The following is a 27,316-nucleotide window of genomic DNA, read 5'->3' as shown; positions in this document are numbered from 1 at the left end:
TATTCAGGATTTACTGATTGAGAAGTCTGAAACAAGAAATGTAGTAAAGCAAGCCACCAGCAAAAGGCCACCTTAATATCAGCGTGTTTGTCTTTCTCATGAAATCATTTTGCATCTCCTCTGTCAATTAGAGCTCTTGGCTGTTCGTCGCCTCAGGCTCTTCTGGATCAAGGGCTTTGATGTAGGTCTGCTCCGGGACAACATGGTGGCCCCACAGCCTCTGGGCAGCAGCAAAGCCAGTACACAGGGCCTGTGATTTACCTGGACCCAGACTCCCTGAAGGATTGTTAGCTCTGTGGGGAGTTGTGGGGTGTCCACATGGTCAAAATCAAGCTCATTACTGAGTCTACATAATACTAATGAATGTGGTTGAATGCTGAATGGAGATAAATGAACTGTAGGAAATGAAACATTTTTAAAAATTGACACTTATTATGGCAAAATGGTTGCCTGTAGATAAGCTGGTGCTTTAGGACTGTAATGACAGCTCTATAGACTGGTCTTTAAACTAGAAGATTGATAGCACTCTCTCTTCTTGACAGGGAGTACTCGACTTCCCAGAGTCTCTTCTTATTGCTTGGCTCGGTCACTTCACACTGACAACAATACTTTTTACACTTGAAATGTAATATAGCAAGCTAATTAGTGATTAGAGAGCTGCTGGTAGGCAGGTATTTAGAGGCAGGTGCTAAGCTTAGCTAATCAGCTGTTAGTTGCCTTACATTTAGCATACAGACATCAGAGTGGTATCAGTCTTAGCCTAACTCTCAGCAAGAGAGCAAGTAAGTGTTTCTCTCCAAAACCTGACCTTATCTTGGACTTTTTGCTTTATTTTATAAGCAGTTTGACAGTACGAGGTCAACAGGAACTGACAATGGTTCTCATTACAGGAACAATTTTGTGATAGTTAGAAAAGATGAAAAATATATAAATATCTTTTATGATGATTGATGTTTGGAAACAGAACGACATGACGGGAAGACTGAATGGATGTGATCTGCAACCAAATGAACATCTAACCACATTGCACTAGATGATAATGACATAATCCGAAGTGTTTTGATGGGAACCAATCAGCCAACAGTGTCAACATTAGCTATATTTGTGCTATATTTTGTACACTTATTTTTCCAGGATAATGAACATCAAAAATAGAAAAAAAATACAGGAAGAAGAGCCACAGAAATAGAGACAGATTGAGCCGTCTTTGAAACCAGCCAGTTGAACTCTCAGTCAGTGTGGAATCAGCTTCATGCTATTCTGTTATGTTGAGAACCAGTTAAACATGAAGTCGCCTTTTAGACCTCACCATCCCATTTACACACGTACAATGTAGTTATTAATGAGTTAATAAAGACTGTTAATAGATAATAATGAGCATACATACTCTCTACAGAGCTTCATATGCAGTGCCTCTCTCTGCACACACACACACACACACACACACACTGAGGCACAGCTCGTTGTTCTCAGGTCCGATATTGAGTTCTAACAAGTCTTTTGAGACCGATCAGCCGCTGTATTTGTGGCTCATCAGAATGCATGTGCCACATCACATTAGTCCCCGCGTGTGAACCGTGATTTTACTTGGTAATTCTGACGCGTCTCGCTGCCTATACATATTCATGCTAAGCCTATAAGTGTCAAATTGAGACGTCCTTCCAGTGTCCTTGACAGCGGGTTATTAATATTGAATACCTAAGTCAACATTATAACTAGATGAAGAGGTACACAGGTCATCATCAGCCATATTCTCCATTCCATCTGTCCCTCAGATGATTGGACAAATCCTCATATGGTTTTATATGGTGTAGGATATAATGTGTACATTATATACAGCAGTTCAAGAATTTTCAGTTTATTCTCTAAAGGAGGCATTATGTCATATAATTCTCAAACATCCAATGTTAATAGAGTTAATAGACATTAATTATAGGGTTATCATATGCTTAGAATGCTAACATCTTAAATATCCAATAAGTTCAATCATTTCATTTTTCATATATAACATTTAACATGCAATTAGGGGATTCTTATTGTATTTCATGAGAGCAGCTTTCCTCCAATTTCACTCATTTCTCATTTAAGAGTCTGCTGACTGTGAGCCCACGCGCTCTGACTTAAAAGCCATAAATCCCAGGGTATTACTCTGAACGCCAACATCTTAACTATTCCAATTCTCCAATCCCTAAATTGGTGCGGTTGTTGTTACTTGTGCTCGTGGCTGGTTTTAAAATCCTCCTTTCGCTCCTGAGCGGTGTGCAGCCCGGTACAGGAGGTTTGTCTGGCTGCTGCGCTTGATAGGATGCTGGCTGCAGGCGTCTCGTCACAGCAGCTGAGGGGAGGTCGCCGAGGTCCTGCTGCTCGTGGCGACGCCCAAGGGCCATCAACACAGCGGAGAGCCTGGGTGCCGGGGAGGTCTCATACAGCCTCGCCTCGCTTCATGAAAGCCTAATGAAGAGAGGGGCTTGGAAACTGCGCTGTTAGACGCCCACAATACTGCAGCACGGGAGCACGGAGAGGATGAGTGCACCGTGCAGGGGAATTCAAAGAGACGCAGCACAGAGCTGAGACAGAGAGGCAGATAAAAGATGCTACACTGTGAGATTGTGTGCATTTATTGCCATTACAAGTGAGAGACAGAAAGTCTTCATCAGTGATTGTCATTAATAAATAAAGTTCAGTGTGTACAGATCTGGCCCCATCCCACTCACAAGCAAAAGATAAAATAAAACATACTGTAAAGGAAACTGCATCTTCTATGTGGGATGAATGAACATCTAAGATTAAACACAGGCACTCATCTTTACATATAAAAGTAAATCCATATTATCATGACAAATTAAAATAAGTCAGTATTATATGCACATAGCTCTTGAAAACTTGAATATGATGCATAATATTTGCAACTCACTTTGGAATTTTGCTGTTTATATGAAAGACTGGATCCAAAACACACTTTATGTGCATTATGGAAAAGTAGTTGTTACCTGAAAATCATTAAAACCATAAAAGACTTTTTTTTTTTTTCAAGGAAACACTTCATGATGACTTTTTATCAGACACTCATAATTGTTGTGTTATTTCTCTCCAATGGAAGATAGTCAACGTTAGGATAAAAGTCTTCATATCTACCATTGTTAATTATGTTAAAGTATGCACACAAGTGTTACATTCTGGACATGTACATTCAACAAAATATAAACTGCTGCTTTCAATTGTAAAACACTTTCAGCAGGAAACAACTTGGGGTCTGGGGTATAAAATAAGCAGCTTTTAAATTTATAATCTGAGAGAATAAACTGTACATACAACAAAACAAATATGAACATTAGAAATATTATTACAAATTGGTCCAGAAATGCATAAACATGGTAAAGTAACTGCATGATCTTCAGTGTGGACCTCTTTGGTTGGAAAGTCTTTAGGTGCAGGTGGATAAGAGCGGGCCCGAGCTGCTATCACCACAGTGGATTAAGATTCACACCTACCGCGCGCCCCACTACCGACAAAAAGTGAGACTCTGCAGTCTTCCAAGCAGTGTCCACGTCATCTGGAAACAGCTATCGGGTAGAAAGCGCACAAACAGCAGCATCGGGTTCCCATTTCTGTACTGTCCTCCCTCTCTGGTCCCTACGAGATCTTCTTCTTCTTGCTGCCTCTCATCTCACTGTACTGAACCTGCAGAACAAAAAGAGTCGCTTTATTCACCAAGCACCAAAAATATGTTTATTCCCTTCATCTTGTGGTGCTTTTATTTGATTACTTTTCATCAACTGATATTATAACTGAGGCAATGCAGGATGAAGCATTATGACTTACTGTGCAGGATAACCGTAGTTGTTGCTAAGACAGAAAAAAGAAATAGTCAGCAGAGAAACTGGAAAGAGAGACGCTGTTGCCGAAGACAGAGGCCCAAGGGCATTGGAGAAGGGGAAGGGGAGTGGGGGGTGGGGGGTGGGGCAAATGGGGTCAAACAGCTTAGAGAGAGAGAGAAGGACAGAGACAGAGAGGGCGAGGAGGAGAGGGGACAGGGGTAAAAAGAGAGAAGACAGAGGAGAGTGGATATAAAGGAAGAAGAGAGGTCAGCACAGAGAGCAGATGGAGGAGGAGAAAAGAAAGAGGAGAGAAGTCTATAGATTCCTTGTGAATAGTTTGTACTTGCAAGACATAAAAAAAATGAGCATGAGGCATTTTTAAAGTCGCTGAATATTATTTTCAACCATCCACACAAATTCCTGCAACTCTCATGAAAACTTGTGTAGGTAAACTGATGATTTTTCGCATTGGAATGATTATTTGGAACATTTCAGTGATATTAATTAGCCTAGAAAGCCCGAAACACTTAATAAATTCATCTCTTTCTTTTGGGTTGAGGTTGGAGTTGGAGTAGATGCAGTGTGGTGACTAATATTTTGCTCATGTGGAGGTGGCTGGGTTCATAAAAGGAGACAACAACAGCAGTGTCTCCTGTCTCAGCCTGGGAACAGCCAAAAAACGAAGCAGCAGACCTCCACCGGGGATGTATCATGACCAAAACACAACAGAAATTATACGGGGCTACATAATTATACAGATGAAGCTAATTATACAGACAACAGTGAAGAATGCCTGGGAGTTGTTTTAGTAAAATGCAAAGCTAGCCGGCTCTGGGATTTCGGGCTTCCTGGCCGGCTGATCCAGCGGGGCTTACCTTCTGCACATCTGAAGGCACCCTCGTCAGGAAATCAAGCACTTCATTGTTGTCAATGCTGTATGGGTTCCGTAATTTCTTGGTGAATTTATTGATGCCTAAAACAGAAATTCACACCAACATATCATTAACACTAGTCTCTTGTGGCTGCTCTCTTTGTTTCCACACAAACAAATACCTGCACAAGAGACTCCTGCTGTCCAAGAATTATTGCTCCCGACTTCTCCGTGTTTTACTTTCACTTTTTAGACTTGGGAGAGCCACGACATTTTAAATTCGAGCATTTCGGGCAATTATCTTCTCCAGGAAAGACGTTTAACGATGGAACACACTTCAATGAATGCATGAATAATGTTACAAGCTGTTAATAGTAAAGAACTTTAAGGAGTCGCACAATATTGGGGGAAAATATACCTGTGACCTTGTGAGTCTCCTTGTAAATGGGAAATAGAGAGATGCAATAGGGAGGGGAGTGTGAGAGGAGGGAAGGGAGTGGGAGGGGGGCAGTCGGCTATAATAAAATAGAGGCAAATAGACAAATAAACACTGTGCTGATCAACTTACCCCATATTAAAACTATGTAGCGTGTTGGTATGTAGTATGTGAGGATTGTTGCAATGACAAAGACCAGGAAAGCCAGGCCAGACAGGAACGGCACAGACCAGTTAAAAGTGCTGACAAATTCAAATAACACACGTCAGTAAGTGCACACTTAAACATGATTAAGATAATTGATTATTAAGAAAATATATTGCTTTTACAAGTTCTAATGAAATCAAAACAAAGACCTTATTACAGAACAGGACAATTAAAATGAAATTAAAATATTCAGTATATAGTGGATTTCATAATTACTACCAATTTCACACTGTTATCATAAACATTTGAGGTTCCTTCAACTATTCAACAGTGAGCTGTAAATGAGAGAGCATCTTTCTTTCTTACTTTTTAATCCTCTCCCCAAAGCAGGCGATCTCATCCAGCAGGTTTTGAAGGGTGATGATGGTTTCTTGCACCATGTGGATTTTCTCCATCAGCCCTCTCCTCTCCGACTCCTACAGAAAACAACACATACAAACAACTGTTGGCAGAAGTCATTTTGTATGAAATGTTATTATTGGACAGTCTTCAGAGTTCTAATAAAAGGTTCAATGTTATTGTTGCTAAAATACTGAGTGAGAGTTTGCAGCTCATTAAATTAAATTATACATATATATATATATATATATATATATACATATATGTTTAAATACTATTACTCCCAAATAATACTGAGTAAAGTATTGTTAAAAAGAGGTGTAGGTTAACTAGAAGTACAAATATTGTGATGTTTGTTACTGCACATTACATTTAAGTTATCCAGTTGTAAATGATACAATATGATATTAATATTGTTTGTGCTTTGTGCCTTTCAGATCATCATATTTTACTGTGCTATGCCTTGTTATGTGTAAAATTTTTTTTTTTTTAGGTGAACATTTTGGTCAGCTCTTGCTCACAAAAATATAGTATAAATCTCTAAAGAGTTTCTGGTTAAAGAAAAAAATATTTAAAGAGTTAAGTGTGAATGAAAAAGTTTGTTAATATTTATTATTACTAATATATATAATATTATCAAGAGAGTTGACAGTATGTAAACGAGTTTGGTGTATACATAATAAATAAATATATATATATATATACATATATGTGTATATATATATATATATATATATATATATAAACACACACACACACACACACACACACACACACACACACACACACACACACACACACACACATTGAATATAATAAATGAATGTATAATATATATAATAAATTAATTGAATTTAGTTTGCTTTGTACCCTAAAAGAAATTCAGATATTTCAAAAGCACGGAAGTTATTTGTCAGGATATGAAATAGATATAAAATAACTAAGCTTTTACACTTATTCTCTGATCAGAGACATTTTCAAGGCCACAGGTTTGATCTCTGCAACACTTCCTAACAATGCCTCTCTAACTGTCTCTGAGCAGGGAACCAAAAGACTGAAACAAACTCATTCACTAACCCTAACCCTCTGGATGAGTGTCTGAAAAATGTGAATGTAAAGACAGATACTTTTAAGAGCAAGTTTGAAAATATCTTTTTTTTTAAATGAAGGCTTTTCAGAATAGGGCTGGACTTCACATTATGAAAGAGTTGAGATACCGTTCTCAGGCTTGTACAGATCCCAGGAGGGAAAGACGGCTCTTTAAAGTAAACAGAGGAAAGCAGAGACTCTAAAGATCTGTGGAGTGAGAGCCAGACTTCAGACAGAGACACGGCCTCATGTCCACATCAAACACAGGGAGAATGAAGGAGGGTTATGGGGCTAAGGAGAGGAGCTGGGCTCTGTGGGGAAAGCGGGATTGCAACGGTGGTTGTTGGGAGACTGTTTACTAGCCAAAGCCATGGTCTTCGTCACTGTGTGATCTCGGTGATATATGTTTGCTTCTGCTCAGAAATACTGAATGATTGCTGGCTAAATGTCATCCAGACTTTGGGGGGAGAGCCTGGGAAAAGGGCTGCAGAGGGGCTTGGACCTGTGATATTCCAGATGCACAATAACTATCAGTCTCAAAAAACACATGTAAGACAATTTAGTTCCCCATCAGTCAAGTACCCATCAAACCCACTTACTGCGCTAAACCGCTTCAGCTTTTCTGGGGTTGTGTTCTCACTAGGAAACCAGTATGAGAGGCGCTTTACATCAGGCCGACGGAGGCCATTCAAAACGTCTACAATAAACTGCTGTCAGTCTGAAGAAATATTCCATTGCTTAAAAGCATTGTAACACTTTGAACAAGAACTTTCAAAAAGCATGTCTAAGTGCTGTCATTAGTTCTATATTGATGGTATTATATGGCGTGTTAAGCTCAGGGACTTTCCCAAATGCGGCAGAACCTTTTTTTCCCGCCCCCTTATTAGCATATGAATGTGTTGTGACATGTGGAAACGGGTTGGTGAAGTCTTCATTGGGCCGAAATGTCTTTTGGTAACCACAAGTTTACAAAAACTACAACAAGTGGCTGGCAGGAATCAAAATACATCAGAAGATTTAATACTGAATTAACACTGTAGAGCCACACAGATACCTTTGTCAACATGTGAAAATAAACATTTATCTTCTATTCAGCTGCATATAGAAATGCAAATACTGAGTCAAACAAAGGATTGCAAAGATAAACAGCCAGCACAGGTAAATACCTTCTCATCATCATCGTCTTCCTCTCCAAAATCCATATTGTCCTGAAAAAGAGAATTTGAATGCATTATTGACATAGTAAACTTTGTCTCATTGTGACACTGGGACTCTGCATTAACTCCAATCTGCTCATTGAGCCGCCGTCTGACAAAGTGCAGGATTCAGCAGCGACCCTGAGGTCAGCCCTGTGGAACATTTAGTGCTGCAGGACAGCTGACTGACAGTGATGGAATATATTGGCTTTCTCTACAACTGGAGGTGAGATAAGTCACACATCTACAGCAGCATACAACCAATAATGATTTTGATGTCTTATAACTCTGTTCTGCTGTTTCCCATTGTAACAACACACAATGAATTGTACATTTTAAAATGCAACCTGAACTAAAACAAGATGTAAACACATCAGTACTAATATATAATTTAAAAAATTACCATATAAAGTTGACATGGTGGATACTATACATTTATTTGGAGGACGTGAATCAATATTAGCACTCATTTGGAGTCATTTTTCTGACCAAATGCTGAATGCAAGTACATTCTCTTAAACTGCTAAATGTTCCACTAACTAGTTGCTAACTTTCTGCTGTGTTGATTAGAGCTTTTTTTTGTGACAACACTCAAGAAAGTGGTTCAAGTGTCCAACAGTTACATTTCTAGCTGTAAAGCCAAAAAAAATGAGCTAAAAGACACTGAAAGGCAGAAACTTTAAGAGCTGGGTAATAATATTCTGTCATTTAGTCACAAATAAAAATAACCCATAAAAGTAGTCATGTGATCCATTGTGATGCAAAAATATTGATTATAGACACTTTAATTCTATAAATCTTCACACTTTAGTTCAATGTTTTCTCTCCTATTATCTGACATGCATGTAAATAATATTAGTGTCACATAAGGTGATAAATTACATCTGTATTTGTAATTTTAAACAAACTGCAATATACTATAATAATGCCTCATCACTTATTTCATTCATTTCACATCAAAATCACACTGAAGTACATTCTTGTATGAACATTTCTCTGTGTATATAATTTGCCATAACCCACATTTCAGTCTGTGGGTTTCAGCCATGTGGACTACCTTTACTGTATTCTGTAAATACAGCTGCTACTCCACACTGGGTACAGACAAGATACAACACCCTTAATGGTGTTTTTTTTATTTTTTAAGTGTAACTGAGAGTGGAAGAAAAAAGCAAAATGCACACAAGAAGAGGGCAACAGCCCAATTACAGTGAAGAAGAGGCAGGATTCAGGACAATAACTGTGGGCGGAATGAAAAAAAAAAAGAAGAAAGGAGTGTTAGTAAGAGACAAGCACTGCAAATTAGCTTAGGCTATAATGATATGTTGCATTAGTCTATTCAGTGACTTGTCTATGCTTACATATTATGTGTTATTTTCTTATCATGTAGCTGGGTGCAGCTAGTTGCTATGGAAACAAACCAGCTATTAATTGTCAAATTAAAGAAAATATGCTTGATGTAGTTGATTTGCTAGAAAATAAAGAAAAGCCGGAGTGTGAACGGGAGCCGCCGGGTCATTTGGCTCGAGGGAGAGGGAGGTCAAGCTGCTCTGGACTCACCACGTCCTGACTGACCCGACCGGAGCGGATCTGGAGGTAGTTCCACGAGATGAGCAGGACCAGGAAGAGGGGCAGCATGTAAAACTCCCAGTACCACACTGTCACAACAAACACCTGCAGGTAGAAGGTCACACAGGTCACATGATCAGTGGGGTCAGACACAAGGGGGATTGTGCAGATAAAACAAACTGCTCTTCATTAAGTCACATCCAAAGACATTTTCAATAGTTGAATCCCCGCTAGTTAAAGGTTGATCCGATTGGCTATTGATTACACAAGCACTGGTCAAGTTGATGAAGGCTACCCCGCCACTATCAAAGCCTCTCTTCTTATGCACAGTTATTGTGCGTGCGCTGTGCGAGGTGAGCACTCTGCTCAGCTGGACTGACTCTTCCCCTCCACCCCCTGCATATGCATTGACATTAACCACGTACGTCTAATTGCTCTCGCTCTCTCATCTTGTGTACATTAAAGCCGGCCACGGGGAGCCGCGTGTCCAGCGTGAATATGTCATTACCATCCATAATGCCACTTGTGATGCACATTCCACCTGTGCCGCGGCTCAGGTAAAAGAAAAAAAAAGAAAAAAAAAAGGATAAGAGGATAAAGAAATATGGCTGGTGATGTCTCAATTGCACGGCTAAATGGAGCTATAAAATAATCCTGTCAGAGAGGCATTGCCGGCCAAAATGGCAGTGGGCCAAAAGGCGTGGGGAAGGGTTTACAGGTTTTTATATTCTAATAAAAATAGAAGTGAACATCTGGTAAGGACATCACTCTCCTCTGAGGCACCAACTGACATAAAAGATGGCAGATCCCCCCCGCACCCCACCCATCCACCCATCCACCCACCCACCACTACCGCCACCACATCGGCTTTAATGTGCAAAAAGCCAAGCACGCTCTTGTCTGTGTTATCACAAGCCAAAACAGGGCCTGGGAGAGGAGATGAAACCAGTTCCTCACTGAAAGGGTTATGTTTTATTAGTGAGGACTTTGTGACCGGGAGAGCCGGGATAGGAGGAAAGCCAAGTCACGCTTAGGTGGAAATGTATACACAGCCCATAAAGATTGTGATAATTGCAGCCCATTTCGGCTTAAAAGGCATTACAAAGTCTTCAACAGTAAAAAAAAAAAAAAAGAAAAAAGAAAAGGGGGTCTGGAAATACAATCCAGATCAGAGGATTTCTTTTTTTTTTGTTTTAGAAATTGAAAGGCTACCTAATGTTGGGAGAGCTACTGAACTTGGAGGGTAGCACATTTTTAGAATGCAAGCAGGATTTCCACACTAATACTTGAGGAAGGGTTCGCATGGCTCGCCGGTAATCCGGGGGCACCATTTATTATTTTAACGCTGGCTGAGGTACACGTCTATTAAAAAAAAATCACATACTGGCCAGTGTGAGCGGTGCGCTTAATGAACAGATAATATGAACTCTTAAGTAAATGCAGAACGGCTTCTGATGAGTTGGAAAATCTCATCACCTTTTTTACAAGACAGTAAAAGTAAAGCAGGGTAGTAGCATGTTACAATAAGATACACAGCTGTGAGTCATTGTCTAGGAGCTGGATCTAAAATGTATTGACTAAACTACTTTGAACAAAGGTCTCTGGCAGTTGGCAGATGTTTGGAGGTAGCTTATCGCCGTCTTCCGTCACGCTGAGTGAAGATATGATTCATTTTTTATATGTGGCTCTATTAGACAGACATTTATTTCTTCTCACTGAGGCTTAAAAAGGCAGGGAGCGTTAGTGTGAAAACATGAGTACAGATGGTGCTGTCTTTCAAACGCTGCATCAGGACGTGTGGGAGGACGTGTGTGTGCGCGCGCGAGTGTGTGTATGGATAACATTTCTTCATGCTTGTGTGATTCGCGCTCGGGTTGTGCGTCTGAGCTGTCAGGCAAAACAACAATATTATCCTGTATAATTAACACCACATGTAAAAATCCAATCAAATATTTTGCATTAATATGAATTAAAGAGCAAAGCTGAGCCAGTTTGCTCTACGGTTGGTTGATTAAACGCGAAGGGGCTAATCTTTAAAATTACATTACTTTGACTCCTTTGCCATTAAAAAAAAAGGAGCCATCCATTGTGAGTACCTGTATGTTAAAAAAGTATTTTTAATATTTCAGTAGAAAAGGCAGTTTCTATTCAAAGTGCATTGACCCCTGACTCCTTTCTGGATGACACAGATTTCTAGAGATCCAAGTGACCCCAACTTTGAAAGAGAAGATGCACAACTCCAAGCTAAAACACAAAGTGGCTTCTGTTCAGATAACAGCTCCGTGCTGCAGCCTGCATTTTTCACAGCAGATTGAACAAACTGTACTACTGGCCCGTGTACAGTATCTATTTACCAGGCTCCGAGGAAATCATTGAGACGCTCTGCAAAACTTTAGTGCCATCTACAGGACGACGGCCGCAAAAACAAAAGGAACTCTCTCTGACCTTGATTGTCTGCATAGTTAATGCACAACTTGCTGTATGCCGTTTTTGATCGAAGCTGGATCTGTGAGAGAATAATGTCAAAAAAGATCAGCGCCCACTTCACTTTGCGGTTTTAAAAACAAGGGCTGAAAGGCTACTCGTCCGTTTCTGTCTTACACACTTGCTTAACACTTGTATCTAACAATGGCAGGATGGAGAATCAGCCTTATCTCTGAAGAGCTTTTTAATTGGACTTCTGTCCGCATAATGGGGTCTAAATCAAACCGAGCGCAGATTGGACGGAGGGTTAATGAGTTGTCAGGGAAGTAGAACAAAAATAGACTCTATTTCGACTCCACTGGGACTCTACTCTCTCCAGCTGAGGCTTAACTCGGCATCCACGAGACACACACACACACACACACACACACACACACAGAGAGAGAAAGCGTCCACTCCAACACAGAGCCGGGGCCGTGCCTGCGTTTTTGCTGAGCCAAACACTGCATTGATTAAGATTCTCACAGGGAGAGTTCAAGCAGGGGTTGGCCAGACTGCGGTTGTCTTCCGCAGCTCGGAGGGAAAACAGAGGGAAATGCAGATAGTGTGTTGATAAGCAGTTAAACCAATTCACCAGGAAGGCTAGCAGGCTCCTCTGAACGCTCTCCCACTGGAAGCAGCTTTTGATGTACTGCAGAGTGCACATGATGGCCCTGTAGATGGTCTGAACACGCAGCACGTTCCTGGCCAGAACCTGAGAGAAACAAATTATAAACACACAAAACAGATGAATACAAAAGATATGTTTGTGGAGTATGTATAAAAAGGCTTAATTGATTTTTCATTATGTATAGGTTCATTCTGGAAGCTCGACTTATACAAAAAGGGAAAATTAGCAGCCAGTAAGTTATCAAGCATGAGCTGGAATTCCATTATTTTCTGAAAAATCCAGTCGGCTAGTGACATAGTGAGAGTAGCTGGTATGTTTTGGCATACGTGAGCCATTGCGGTCAGGTGGTATAAAATGTCAGTAATCTGACCTGATTTCATCAACCAAGACTTTCAACATGGAAACAAAAAAGGGAAAAAGCTACACGTCACGATCCGGGTCCTCAGTGTGTAAGCCAATTTTGGCGTTAATGAGCAACGTATTGTCTGACAACAATGAGTCTTTGTGGGAAGCGCAGACAGTCAGGCACCCTGTCTCGCACCCTGTCTTGCACACTGTATATCAAACTAATGTAGCAGAACAGTGGACAAGAACTCAGTCACAGTTGGGGGCAATTAAAGCTCAATTCGACTCATTCAGCCACATGAAAGTCTTTGATTTTACTCGGCAAAGCAAAAAGGCTGCAGAGTCAATGCAAAAATGTTTTTATTTTTAGTTCATAAAGAGCTAATTGATCATAAATGAGGTAACATTTGTACTACTGGTCTTCTGTCTCTCCTCCTGCCTCACTCATATTTTTTCATTATTTCAAATTTCAATTATTTAAGCATCACAGGAATATTGTCAGAGTGCAGTGACCTCTGACCCATGACCCCATTAATGCTGGTTCCTTGTATAGTTTAATGTTATGGAGTTTGAGGCACATCTTCATTAAACTGATTTTTTGAAATATCCAATTTCTCCAAAATCACAATTTTCTAAAACCCAACATGATCTCTTCAATAGCTTGTTTTGTCCAACCAAAAGTCTGAAACCAACAGATATTCTCTTTAATATCATATCAAATAGAGAACAGCAGCAAATCCTTACAACTGACCATTTTTGCTTGAAAAAAAAAGGTCCAAAATGATTTATTTCTATCAATCGACTGATTGATTTATTGACTACTCATTACAGCTGCTCTGGAAAAGCACACAAACTACACAACTAAAGTCAAAATCTAATTTAACGTGTTTTGCAAGATTCTTTTTTTTATTGTTCATCTTTGTAAATGCAAAATGATGATTCACCAACCTGGGATTATAAATGATATCATACATTATACATTTATCAGAACTGTAGCAAACCTTTTTGGAGAATTTGGGATTATCCTCCTGGAATCTTCTCTCTCTAGGCTGAAAGGTTCGTATACTTGCTCTGACCTGAAAGAAAAAGTAAACGAGACAGAATCAGGCCCGTTTTTCATCAATCACCCTCTCATGTCCTCACCGCAGGCCGGACCTTTACTTACAGGGTTAAAAATAACCTCCAGCTCCAGAGTGATGCTCCCCTTCGACAGCCCGCCTAAGTCCTCTTTTTTCAGCGGGAAGACGATCTGTTGTCCCCTGCGGATCTGCGGGACAGAGAAGGGTGTCAGGTGCTGAACCCGACCATGAACCTGACTATCAGTCACGCTGGATTACATCTTAGCAAGTCCTCAACCTGCTGGAGTGTTATTTGCCTCTTCACTTTAATTTAGAGCAAGAGTGTAAATAGATTAGTCTATTGTGTTCATGATGAACTCATAGTGAGGTAGTACGTACCGAGAGCAGGGAAATGGCAACCTTGCCCAGGAAGTCTGGCGCCTTGTCTCCATCGTCATCAAAGATGGTCACCACCAGAACATCGTGAATGTCTTTGACAGGTCTGCAGAGACACACGAGGAGGTCACACACTGTACATTAACAGTACAATGCCCTAGTTTTTTCCCATTTGTTCTGAACCTATACTGTACATCATGTAGTATTAACAACAAAATGGGATTGGAACATGATTTTTTCTTATCATCTAAAGAAAGGAGTCTGACTCAAACTGACAATGTGAAGACTTGATTCCACTCTGGGTTGAGGCTCTTGTAGACGGTGTGGGTCTGCAGCCTGTCGTTCCCCAGTTCCAGCACGCAGAAGGGATCGCTCTTTCCTACAGAACACAACATGAAACACTTTCACACTGGGTTCACATGATCCATTTTTACTTCTATTTTTAAGGATTCGACTAAAATAATGGGTGAGGTACCATTTAAATCAGCAGCCAGCAGATCTGTGGCCTTGATCACTTTGACTTGAAGGAAACCAACGTCATGGAAGCTTTTCAGGGACTTTTTCAAGCTCTGTAAGAACAGTAAGCAGACAGGAAGGTTTGGAGGCATTTTAAATGAGAAAACACTCTACCTAATCTCCAACATCTGCTGTTAATTTAAAGCACAAATATTTAATCTGGATCTGGACGAATGTCAAAATACACAGAATTCAAAGACAATCATGGGACATTTGCCAGATGTTCTTTTCATTTAAATGCAGCTGTGAGTAAATGGAAAAAAAATGGTAAAAACATCCTTTATCACTGTGCAAGAAATCTTCCAAAAAGTCTAGGTTCAGATCCAAATATGTGCACCAAGAACGAATCACTTTACCTGGGCCAAGTCTTTCATTAAATATCATATTCACAGCATAAAGACAATGTATTCATACTGTCTATATACAGTATTGTAAACATCTACAAATTTGCACATTAGAAAATGAGTAATAAATCAATAATTTGGGCTAATCTGTATACAGATGTTTTCCTCTACTTAAGTACCAGACACTTGACATTTGACACTGAAAACACAAGTTCCATGGCATTAAGATGAATGTTGTAAAGGTGGTTAAATTAGTGTTAGTGGTAAATTAAGACATCTGAAATTTGAGAGACAGCTGTCACCTTTATCTAGAGAGGAAAGAACTATTGCAAACTATGTCTCCTCTGTGTAATAGTTTCTTTATTTGCTAAAAAGGCATTTTTTGACTGGGCCGCGACAGGAGAGCCATCCCTATAACTGAATCTGACACACAGTATAAATACAACACATCCACTTAACTACACCCACTCGGTTAGTAAAGTGGGGCATGAGCAGTGAGTCGGTTAGGGTTAGGGTTAGGGGTTAGGAGGTTGTGTCATGTAGCATGCACTTATGGTGACAACATCGGGGTTGGGGGTTGAAATTGGCCAGCCAGTCATCTCAGCTGAGACTCCTGAGATGACAGGTCGATCAATATCCCTTGTCCTTCTGAAGCAGTGTTGGACCAGCTATCGAGAGAGGGGGCCGGGTCATTATGTGGGCCACTTGAGCAGCCCATTATAGAAAAACAAGAGACTCTTGTGTAAATATTATAAAAAAGGGAGGTTATGTGTACATTTTGGAGTTTTTGAATACTGGTTTAACAACATTTTGCTGGTGAACCATAAAGATTTTACAGAGAAATATAGTGTTCCTATCTCCCAAAGTGAGCATAGCAGTATAATTAATACACTGTCAACTGGCGCTACATGCTCAACACATTGCATATCATGTATATTCCCAATATAGAAGACAAATGCTCTTTTTTTAATTATATGTTAGGAATGTGTTTATACAGTGCGTACATGTGACAATGTTTTGGGCTGATTTTCAAATTGATAAGCAAATTTTATTTTAACATTGTTTCAATATTCAAAAATCCTAATTTCTCCAGCAATGAGCAAATGAATGTCATTCATTTGCTCATTATTTTAACCCAATTTTGCATTTATACAATTAAACTCTTTTGGAAGTTACCATCTGTATTACATTTAAACTAACAGATCTAAGTCTATGTTTTCAAGCATTTCATACACAGTCCAGCCATATGCCAGGTGTTGACCTAGTCTGGGACTTGTTAGACCAGATACCTGTAGGTCTATGAACATGAAAGAGATCTGCTGAGTTTGGTACTCCTCTGCATTAAAAAAGGTTGCGGTTCAGCAGTATTACTTGTCAGCATTTTCCACAGGTACTTAAACAAGCTTTTAAACCTGCTCACAAGTATACTGCCACATAATAATAATGTCACTTTGACAGTAAATCTGAATAAATATGCACAGTAATAGCACGTTAAAGTCACTACAGGTTTCTGTTTATAGTGCCGCATAACAGATTTGATAGGAGGGAATATACCTTCTAAAAAGTTAATGTTTTGGACTTGTTTCATAAGACTGTGCATATTTTCTTCCAGGTAAATCTTGTTCATGATCATTGTACTGCATTGTTGTCATAGTTAAGCTCATGGTACCTAGTTGTATCTTTAGGTATCACTTACAGATCGTAGTATTGTATTCTGAGCTTATTACATGTTTGCTTAGCTGATGTTAAAACTGGATGTCAGAAAACATAATCTGTTTTAAGCTCCACACTGAAACAGCACAAATCCTTGTAACTAGCTCTCTGCACATTATCAGACAGACACTGCCATCTCTTGGCCCTTCAACACAGAGCACAGACAGCTGCAAGGATCCTGGGAAGAGTTTTGACTTCAATAAAGTTAAAACCGACTCAAAATTTGAACCCCTGATATCAAATGTCCTTTTCTTTATTCTTGTAATGGTTTTTACTCGTATCACAAAATTTGGAATGACTCCAAAGGGTCACTTCCAACCATTACAAATAAAAATCAAATTAAAGATTTTACTGATAGATTACTAATGACTAGGACGAGCTTCACTGGTGCACAGTCAAGGCTAAAGGCTAAGGTATTAATTCCATGTGTCTCATTGCTGTACATAGTGGAGGATGTTTAATTTGTTGCTTTTTGAGAATGCAGGAAATAATAAATCCAAGGATCAGGACATGCTTGTGTATCATGTGGATGATATAAACAAAGTAATATTGCAGGGAAACATGTAGTGGTGAAGTATAGCAACAATATACACAGCAGTACAGGTACTGACATAGTTATCCAGCTGGTTCTGTCGTTCCTGTGGTTCATCAAGCGGTGCGGCGAAGAGGTCAGAGATGGAGACGCCACTACATGTGGTGATTGTAACCAGGAAGACTAGGCGTCCTCTACCCTGGTCCAGGGTGAGTGTGAACAGATGCCTCTTACTGATAGGGATCCTGGACAGGTCCACCTCACACCTGTACACACAAACATCCTCATTTACATACTGTGTGCTCATGCTCATATAAAAATATTTGTATATCACACATATGCACAAGACTATGCACATATGCTGGCATAACAGCAGCTGTACACATGTGCAAACAACCACATTCCATAAATAAATGTCATAGCCCAAATTTTCACATTGGTCATTGCTGTGTGGTAAAGTCCAGGAGGCATTTGTTTGGGACCAACACCATGTAGGCAAGTAGGCTTCACAGTAGAAAAGGGACACTTGTGTACTGTTAAACCTTTCATCAGCTGACTGGCCAAACACACTCAATGAGCAGACATTGGTCTTTGCTTCTGATTTATCATGTGGGATAAAATGACAGCTGTTCTGGAAACATGTAATCTCATAACTATCCAACCAAATCACTTCCTGAGTAATCTAGATGAGTAATTGGTAATGCATTTGCAGAGTCATGTTTTATTTTATATCTATAACTCATGACACGTTGCTCATGAAGATACAGTGTTTCATCTCACTGTGAGTCAAATCATGATCTAAACACTCCCCATAGTTTTCAGATACTGTAGGCCCCGCAGTGAATGTTCTCATTATATGGACTGTCATTGTGTTTAAACTGAATTTATAAAGAATGGAGACTCACTTTCCCAAAGAATCCTCGTTCCTTCTTCCCTCCTTGGAGAAGAGCTCCACCTCCATGATGTTAGGACTGTCCGGGAACTGGCTAAAGGTGAACCTCTCTCTCCACTGAGGGTTGGCCACTTTGCATTGATTCTGAGTCAGACAGAAGAACATAAAAGACCAGAAAAATCATTTTACGTGTGATCATGTTGACAGTTTCTCTTTAAATTCAGATATAGTTATAGTACTATGTAAGTATGGTGCTTTAAAAGTCAATTTTGTATGAGTAAAAAGTCAAAAGATATACACTTTTATTACAAATATCATACAGTATCTACCCAGATTATTTACTAGTTTCAGTGTATCTGGGTTTTTTTAAACATTTGTTTCTAGGTGTGATTTTCCAGCAGACTTGTGTGTCTCCTGTGTTGTTGAGCAGCTTCTAACAGACATTCCCCCATCACCACATGAGGCGATAGTAAGTAATTACTGTCACTTTGAAATTTGAGAGTAAGAAAAGAAAAGCTGCTCATTAGCATGCAGCTTTGATGGTATGATGGATAATGTTGCAGAATACCTCAAGAATAATAAGATAATGATCAGTGACATTAACCGCAGAGCCAGTTTAGCAACACCTCACACAAACATCCAGTTAATCTCCTTGCTCACCAGAATTATGCAAGATTATAACGGCACTGAGGCTCTAACATTAACACTTTTAAACAGATTATTAAACTTCTATATTACTAAACTCTCTTAAATATGGAGGTATAGCTGTATGCTGCAATAATAAAATAATCCCAAAGAGACAAGAACATTTTAACAGACGCAGAAGCTAAAATGAACCTTTTGTGATGATTTCCTTTTTAAATAACTAACCTGTGAAACTACCTATTGTACAACATTTGCAGAAGAGGACAGGTGAAGGTAACATCCACAGCTAATGACCCTAACCCTAATTTTTGTACAGGTTTTAGGCATCTAGGTGAGATTCTGACATATCCAGAATAACTTGGATTGCATGGGTAATCAGTCATAATTAAAAGCAATTAAAAGATGAGTGGAAGCAAATGGAGCAACACATTAAACAAGGAAGAGTAGAGTGGGGGACAGTTCAAGAGGAGAAAGGGAGTGAAGGAGATGAAAAGCATCAGTCCTCCATGCAGTACCTTGCTTTTGTATCTCTGCTCTCCCAGTCTGAAGCGAACAAAGAGCTGACCTCCCTGAGAGTCCAGCGGCACCTCTCGACCTTCCACCAGAGTCACTGACACAACAGAGGTCCACAACTGACTCTTCCTCAATGTCTGCGACAGACGAAGGCTCTGAGGAGAACCTCCCGCCTGCAGGAGGGGTTGAGAAGAGGAGAGACAAGTGATATGAGGAAATGTGTTACTCTAATCTGATTCTTTTACATTTTGAGTCATAATACCAGTAGCAAGAGAGAAAATAACCAAAACACAAACCTGTGCAGCAAACAGAAATGGGATTCTACTTTAAAACTGTCACCTACACTTCAGATAGATACATTCTGAAAATCAGTGTTTTGGACATCAGACAGACACAGCGTAATGAGCTTATATCCTTTTTCTGGTGAAAAGAGAATGAAAATGATGTTTCATTTCACTGAGAGATTAAGTAAAGCTTGCAGCAGCTGCAGCGCGGAGCGACATCTTCCATACATAACAGGGAACCATATCCTGAGATAATTAGCCGATCTCACATGAAGACACGGAGCTGTAGGAAGATAAATTTACCCCAGATTCAATTAACGCACGTCGAGCTGACATCGCTGCACTGTGTAACTCTGCTCCGCCCCATGCATAGGCAGAAAAACATGTTTCAATTAATGAGTCAGGCAGAGGTCAGTCAGTATCTTCAGTAGAGAAGGAACGTGCAGTTAGTGGCCACTTTATTAGGAAAACCTTTTCAGTAATGCAAACAACAAGCCACTCAAAACACTTGACGTATACCGCAAAGCATGCAGGCATTGTCGCTGTTTGACTAATCCTTTGAAGGAGCACAGATGCGTGATGTATGAGATTATGATTTAGGCTGTTGGTGCAAAGTCGGAAGATAACTGTTAGAGGAGTAAACAGAATATTAAGTTTAGCTGTTGTGTGCTGAGGGCGGTTTCTAAACATGCTAATCTGTTTGAGCAAACAAAAAGCTAGTGGGATGTCACCTTTACTTTGTTGGAACCACAACTTTGGAGGCAACAAGTCATCCGCCTGAGTCAGTACTAGACAGGTGTACCTCATAAATTGATTTCATAAAAACAACACATTCATTTAGATTTAACATGCTATAAAAGACACACTGTTGTTTGTATTCTAAAAAATGTCTGACAGTGAAATATGGAGATTTGCTGCTGTTGCACAAAAACACACAAATAATCAGCTTTCAGTACAGGTAGCTGCCAAAATAAAGGAGACACCAACAGAATAGTGTTTTGATATGTTGGAGACACTAAATAAAGGCTTCACTTTGACTTGTGGTCCAAATGGCATGATGGATGTTGCACTTATACATCGTTTTAGAGACCGAACCTAAATGGATGCCCTAAGTTTCATTTTCTACCTCTCACTTTTACAGTGAAGTTTATTTTTGGCAGATATCTGTAGGTCACATATGAACTTCTTCTCCAGTGTGTTCCCTCCATCATGCCTTACCCTAATACTTCGTTTTCTTTTTTGGGGCCACCGCTGCCGATCGGAGCATGCGTGTTAGGTGCAAAACAAAAAGTGACACTGTGGTTAGTAGACAGCAGACAGGTACAAACATACAAGTATGAGTAATACAATGTTCACAACACATAATCCCTCCTGTTAGAGGACATGCAGCAAATACAGATGGGAGCCCTGCCATACGTTGCTTCTTTTGCTGTCTCCATCTCTGAGGGACAGACTCATGTCCACGAGCACGACGCCCATGTCGTCCTCCAGGCTGTTCGGGTCGTCTAAAGGCAACGACAGCTCATTGACCCTGAAAAAAAACAAAGAAGAGTTTTAGCTTCAGTTGAAGTTAATCAGATCCGGATAAGAGATGGGTGTATGCTGCAGTGTTTTATATACTGTAGAACAAAAATAACATTGTGTGGGTTCACTCAGCAGCATGAGTTCACCCCAAGAGAGGACGCAAACCAGCAGTCTCCTACTGATGGAGCAGTTGCACTGGTGCAGATGTGTGATGTGTGGTTAATGAAGGAACAAAAATACACACTGAGTGACAAAATTATTTTTAAGGTACCTCATGGTCATTTTTATAGCCATACTCATGGATGATGTTCTGTTACCTTGCAATAAAATAAGGTCTAAAATGTCTTCCACATTATTCCATTCCACATATGTAATGTAACCCAGTTAATGGCATTAAGTATATTTGTGAGTAGACTTTGATTAAATTCACTGGGAAGAAGTTTGAGCCAGATTTTGAGGTAGAGAACACTAATGTCTTTGTATATTTTTAAAATGACATTATTATAATTAGGCTGTAAAGAAAAGTTTCTAAATATAAAACTGTCAATACTACAGCCCCTAATAGTTTATGCATTACTCACTAACAGCATGCTCTATACTGTATATGCTGAAAATGATCATCAATATTAAACAGCATTGATAGTAAATTCTGAAACTGCCACCACTCTCTTCATAATCAATGAGCGCACTTTACCCCAGAATTACTCTAATTTTAACCATTCATACATAAGTGTGCAGGTACACTAGAGATATAGAGCTGAAATAGAAAGCCAGTGTAAATCTTATTGAAGATATAATATTAGCAAGTCTGCTGCAAAGTAATGACCTCATTTACAAACAGTGTCTCTATTCCATAGTTTGTCCACCAGAGAGCACTGACAAGTTTAGAATTCAACTGCAACATATTGTGCACGCAGTCCTTTAACCCCACTCTCTCTCTCTCTCTCTCTCACACACACACACACACACACACACACACACACACACACATACACACACACACAAAACAGTTACATACCCTCACTGGGATACTCACTTGTCGGTCCCCAGTTCACTCAGGGTGACGCTGGCAGAGCCCATGAAGTCATCAGTAGTCAAATCACGGTCATACACCTGAGTCACATGAAAGAACGACAGATAACGCAGAGCATCATGGAGACAAGTACTATGTTAGTATACTGTCATCTGTAGAATCCAACATGTGGTGTGATCACATGTGTGTTGTGGTGTGTAGAAGCTGAGCAAGCTTGTATATCTATATGAGCACTACAAGTCAGAAAACATGCACTAACATGCTCTGAGGTTCCAGCTCTCGGGTTGGGAGGCTGAACCACAGCTGACTTGTGTTGCTTAATAAAACATTTCATTCGTGTGTTGACTTATCCCATACAGCTGAAACATCACTCTAATCCTGCTATGTTGATATAGAGCCTCCTGCTGGTTCATGCTCATTTGTGAGTACAAATTACACTTTCCCTCTACAGGGCTGTGGGGCTGCACCTGAGGTACAATCATGGTAATCCCCCCCCCCCCCCCCCCCCCCCCCGACACCCTCCCAACACTGTACATTGCACAAAAATGTCACAAGCCGGTGAAAAACATAGAGCGTTACAGAGAAGCTCTGACTGACCACATACTCAATATAACACATTTCACACCTTTCCTTCAGCTTCAGCAATGTTGAGCTTTTACCTTGATGAACAGTTTCTGGTTCAGATCCTTCACGGGTAAAGAGAAGCTCTCATTCCATGTGGGGTTGAGGTTTTTATAAATCACTTTGCTTTTGTAGAAGGTTTTACCGTCCATTTTGAATTTCACGTAAGGGTCGCTGGTACCTGAAAGTGAACATAACAAAAGAAATGCAGGGTTATTCATTCTTTGGGGATGGAGGTTCAGCATCTTGTTTAATAAAACTTCATAGAGACACATGGTTGCTATGGAGATATTTTCTGCTCTCAGACTCCGCTAATAAAGCCACTGATTTGATATATGAATTAATGGTGTGAGAGACATCTGACACATTTAAAAGCACCATCTTTTTCAACACTGACTGTTTCTACTTGATGATTTGAGTGAACCAAACCATCCAACCATCCAAACTAGGCGTCTATGAAGCCGTTCACTCTTGTTTCTTAACTTCCATTTGACATTTACAACATTTCTCTGGTTTCCAAGAAGGGGAGGGACCAGTGTGTGCAGTGTCACCAGTGTGTGTGTGTGGAGGATGTGGTTTTTTTCCCCCTCCCCAACTGATGTGCCACAACTTCCTGAATCAATAGCCAAACAGACTTTGTCCTCCACTGATAAAAGTCAAGTCAAAATGTTTTATGACCGGTGATTGTATGAGGATTTATCAATAATATTATTTAAATGTTTTTGCAGTTACATATTTCATATTCGTTGCTGCTCTGACAAATTGTTTTCACTACATGGTGAAATATCTGCTACTTTAAGCAATTGCATCAATTAACCAGCTGAGGGCAGCATGCTATCAAACACAGTGTGGGCAACCTGCATCCATTTACTATAAGCTATGATCATGTCTGGTTCTGTGTGAAAAAACCTGCTATGAAACAAACCAGTGTTATATTATATGTTCTGCATGCAGCGCTGTGAACATTTTGGGGTGCAGGTGCTCAAGTGAAAAAAAGTGGGCACTGATAAATGAATACATGAATTCAAATTACAATTAATTATCAGTCTCATCCTGCTTTAGTTGGCCCAGAGAGGAGACTGCAGACAAGAGATGAGATGAAAAGAGGAGGAAGGAGGTGTGCTTAGGTTTAATAGAGCCTGCAACTCTATTAACACTGAATAATGCTGTTAACAGAAGAGCTGCTGACACAAGAAGAGAGGAGAGGAGAGGAGAGGAGAGGAGAGGAGAGGAGAGGAGAGGAGAGGAGAGAGGAGGGGAGGGGAGGAGAGGAGAGGAGAGGAGAGGAGAGGAGAGGAGAGGAGAGGAGAGGAGAGGAGAGGAGAGGAGAAGAGAGGAGAAAGGAGAAATGTGGCGAGAGGAGAAGAGAGGAGAAAGGAGAAAGGTGGCAAGAGGAGGAGAGGAGAGATATCCAAACATGCTTTCATAGACTATTAACCTTGTAATGTATATTTATTTGTTTCAGTTGCCTGACTAACTGGCTTCCCACACTTCACTCATTTTCACTGACGACACTATTTTTCCTCCAGACTTACTTGCTTGTCATTAAGCTTAATGGTGCCTAAATTGGGTTGGCTGAACACTATCGTTACCTGGCTGTCACTAATGATGGCAGGTCAGGGAGATGTGGATCACGCTGCTCCCTTTTGCAGGGGCTTACGCAGTCCCGCAGAATTAGAACTCAAATGCATTTGTCAGGCTTTACAGCATGCTTTTAATGGAGAATTGATGCCACGGGCTTAATATAAAAAGTAAGATCATAAATTAGGAAAAAAAAGGGCACATCATGTTCATGTTCCGCTTTTTAATAAAAAACCCAAAAACAAACATATGGTTTTAACAATAATGTGGTGAACCCCCCCCCCCCCTTTTCATTTTCTGTGTTATCTTTGTGTGGTACATGAAGTCAAAACCACAGACACAGTAATGAACAGCCCAGTGTACTGAATGCTGGGTGTGGCTCAGACAGGTTCTAATATGCTGTGAGGAATCCTGCCCTGGCATTCAGCAGTCTGTAGTGTCTCTGGAGTCAATAACACAGTGTGTAACCAAAAATGCATTCCTGGCCGTCATTAACGAGTCAGGGCTAAACACACAGATGGAGGCGTGGCGCAGGCAGAAGGACACGTGGCCGCAGAAGGCAGCAGCGACGTCAGAGCGCTCGATTTTTTCTGAGCATGTGTGACTTTAGGGAAACTTAATTGAGGTATGTCATGGGAAAAGAATACAACACATTCAAGCACCGGTTGCAACATGAGAAAACATCTGAATAACAGTAGTAGCACTTGCTCACTGAAACAGAAACACATGCGAAGTACGTGATGCACAATGATGTGTGTGTCAAACTGTGAAACCATATGTTAAACGTGCCAGAAATGAGATACATAAAGTTTATAATACACCTGTTGAGTAAAATTGCAAATGACATTGTGTCTAATTGTCAGATTTAAATACTGAGACATTTTCCCCAACGTGTGAACATTTTCTCATGTGATGACCCCTTTTCTAACCACTGAAGTTTCATTTAGTTAAAGGATGCTGTGCACCCTGTTAATTCAGAGTTGTTTGTATAGCATCAGGCCCACATACTGTATCTAACCATCTAAACAGTCATCTACATTAAGTTGGATGATCGTACAGCTCAACAGATGCATGCATTACTACAGTACATGTATACACAGAGACAGATCTGCTATATATATACTATTAAGCACATGTGAAATGACACATGATACATCAACACCACACACATAAGTGATAAAGATAATACAGCACAGTGATATCATCACCACAGTGATACTATAACATTGGCACAGCAGTGTTAACATGATGTTCTTACCACAGCGGTCCCTGATCACCAGGTTGTGTCCTTCCTTCAGGTTGATGGTGAGCAGGTAGGACCTGGGAGGATCCTTGACACTCTCCGACACACTCGTTGTCTCGTTGCCCATGTCAGACTGGATACACACACACACACAAACACACACACACACACGCACACACACACACACACACACACAACTATTATTTATTGTATCACTGGTAGCAGCAGTAGTATATATGACGACACCTAGATTTTCTGTGATATCTCTATGTACATGATACAAAGTTAAAGTAGCTAAACAAATACCAGCCATATGATCAAAATGATTCTTAAAAAGAGATTTAAAAGACCATACTAGGATTTCCTGCTTAGTGTATAAATAGAATTTCAGTGCCAACACCAAAATGATACTTTTTGGTATCTCACTATACCTCAATACAAATCTGCTTTTCTACAAAAAGCATTCAATAAAAGAATATGTCCAAAATGACTTGTGAGTTTTGGTTAATCAGTGCAACAGGCACAAATATTCGGGTGTCACAAGTCTTATGTATACAGTACAAGTGCCCAGATCTTCCTTCATGTTCTTCACTTTGGTTTGTTCAGTGTTTGATGTCATTAGAATGTTTCACACACTTAGTTTAATACTGAATATAGAGTATGATCATTTTTTGCTATATTTTCATGTTGGTTTTCCCTTTTTTTTGTCATGTTGTTATGCTATGAATTAGCAAATTTACCAAATGCTGCTGACGCACAATAAGGCACACTTTTGTTTTCGTGCTCGTTCCTTATTCTTTAATAAATGATAAAAAATGCATGATTAACTGTGACTTCTGCATCATCACAGGTATCCCACACATGTTAGCTATGTTCTACTTTCATGTTTTTCACATACTTACACCTAATTTTGTACATTTTTAGATCTGTTATCTCACTTATAATTTCATTTTTAATAGTCTGCTGTTGTTCACCATCTATGTTTTTTGTTCATGCATTGGATTATTTAAATCATTATTAAGCCTCTCCTGCAAAGCAAACATCTTTTAGTGAATAAACCCCGCTCGCCTGGAATCACTCGGCTCAGCATCCCGACCCTGACCGTCCACAATCTCTACTGTGACACACGCTGAACACTGAAACACACACACACACCGCCTACTGTCCCATCATGTCCTGATCATGCAACAATAATCTGGAATTATACTTAGACATGAGCGTGTGTCAAGCAAAGCACAATGCAACAAAAAAACACACTCTCACAGCCACTTGATAGAACAGTCCAACACAGATATGCAGCCCACCTCAGGATAAGCCCACCTAAACTCACCTTAGATGTTCTTATTTGTAAGATAAATCCTTAGCAGACAACATATTTAAATAGTATTAAAATGAGATCAACTCACAACTCAACAAATTGAACAGCAGCACTTACATTTATGTGAGCCACGTCTTTT

At 40.0% G+C, this 27,316-nt stretch overlaps 1 protein-coding gene across 4 annotated transcripts in view; it reads right to left on the bottom strand.

Annotated features, from left to right (window-relative positions):
• Positions 1-2,602: 2,602 nt before the first annotated feature.
• Positions 2,603-27,316, bottom strand: part of mctp2b (multiple C2 domains, transmembrane 2b) — a 37,243-nt gene continuing 12,529 nt past the window's right edge. The window contains exons 3-22 of one of the 4 annotated variants that reach the window (XM_053316333.1): positions 25,875-25,992; positions 23,074-23,216; positions 22,418-22,494; positions 21,274-21,388; positions 21,076-21,108; positions 19,576-19,746; positions 18,429-18,559; positions 17,603-17,789; positions 14,894-14,987; positions 14,695-14,797; positions 14,422-14,524; positions 14,130-14,231; positions 13,966-14,040; positions 12,584-12,703; positions 9,517-9,630; positions 7,927-7,968; positions 5,639-5,748; positions 5,258-5,367; positions 4,694-4,791; positions 2,603-3,681 (exon numbers count right to left, since the gene is read on the bottom strand). In XM_053316333.1, coding sequence (XP_053172308.1) covers positions 3,634-3,681; positions 4,694-4,791; positions 5,258-5,367; positions 5,639-5,748; positions 7,927-7,968; positions 9,517-9,630; positions 12,584-12,703; positions 13,966-14,040; positions 14,130-14,231; positions 14,422-14,524; positions 14,695-14,797; positions 14,894-14,987; positions 17,603-17,789; positions 18,429-18,559; positions 19,576-19,746; positions 21,076-21,108; positions 21,274-21,388; positions 22,418-22,494; positions 23,074-23,216; positions 25,875-25,992 — 2,094 coding nt within the window. In that variant the 3' untranslated portion in view covers positions 2,603-3,633. Of the gene's footprint in view, positions 3,682-4,693; positions 4,792-5,257; positions 5,368-5,638; positions 5,749-7,926; positions 7,969-9,516; positions 9,631-12,583; positions 12,704-13,965; positions 14,041-14,129; positions 14,232-14,421; positions 14,525-14,694; positions 14,798-14,893; positions 14,988-17,602; positions 17,790-18,428; positions 18,560-19,575; positions 19,747-21,075; positions 21,109-21,273; positions 21,389-22,417; positions 22,495-23,039; positions 23,217-25,874; positions 25,993-26,028; positions 26,077-27,316 lie in introns of those variants that run through there. The other 3 variants (XM_053316317.1, XM_053316309.1, XM_053316325.1) reach the window with 3 other exon arrangements.

The sequence above is a fragment of the Scomber japonicus genome, chromosome 1 (assembly GCF_027409825.1).
Source record: "Scomber japonicus isolate fScoJap1 chromosome 1, fScoJap1.pri, whole genome shotgun sequence".
In the NCBI taxonomy this organism is placed as follows: domain Eukaryota; kingdom Metazoa; phylum Chordata; class Actinopteri; order Scombriformes; family Scombridae; genus Scomber; species Scomber japonicus.
This window is presented reverse-complemented; position numbering and strand designations above follow the sequence as displayed.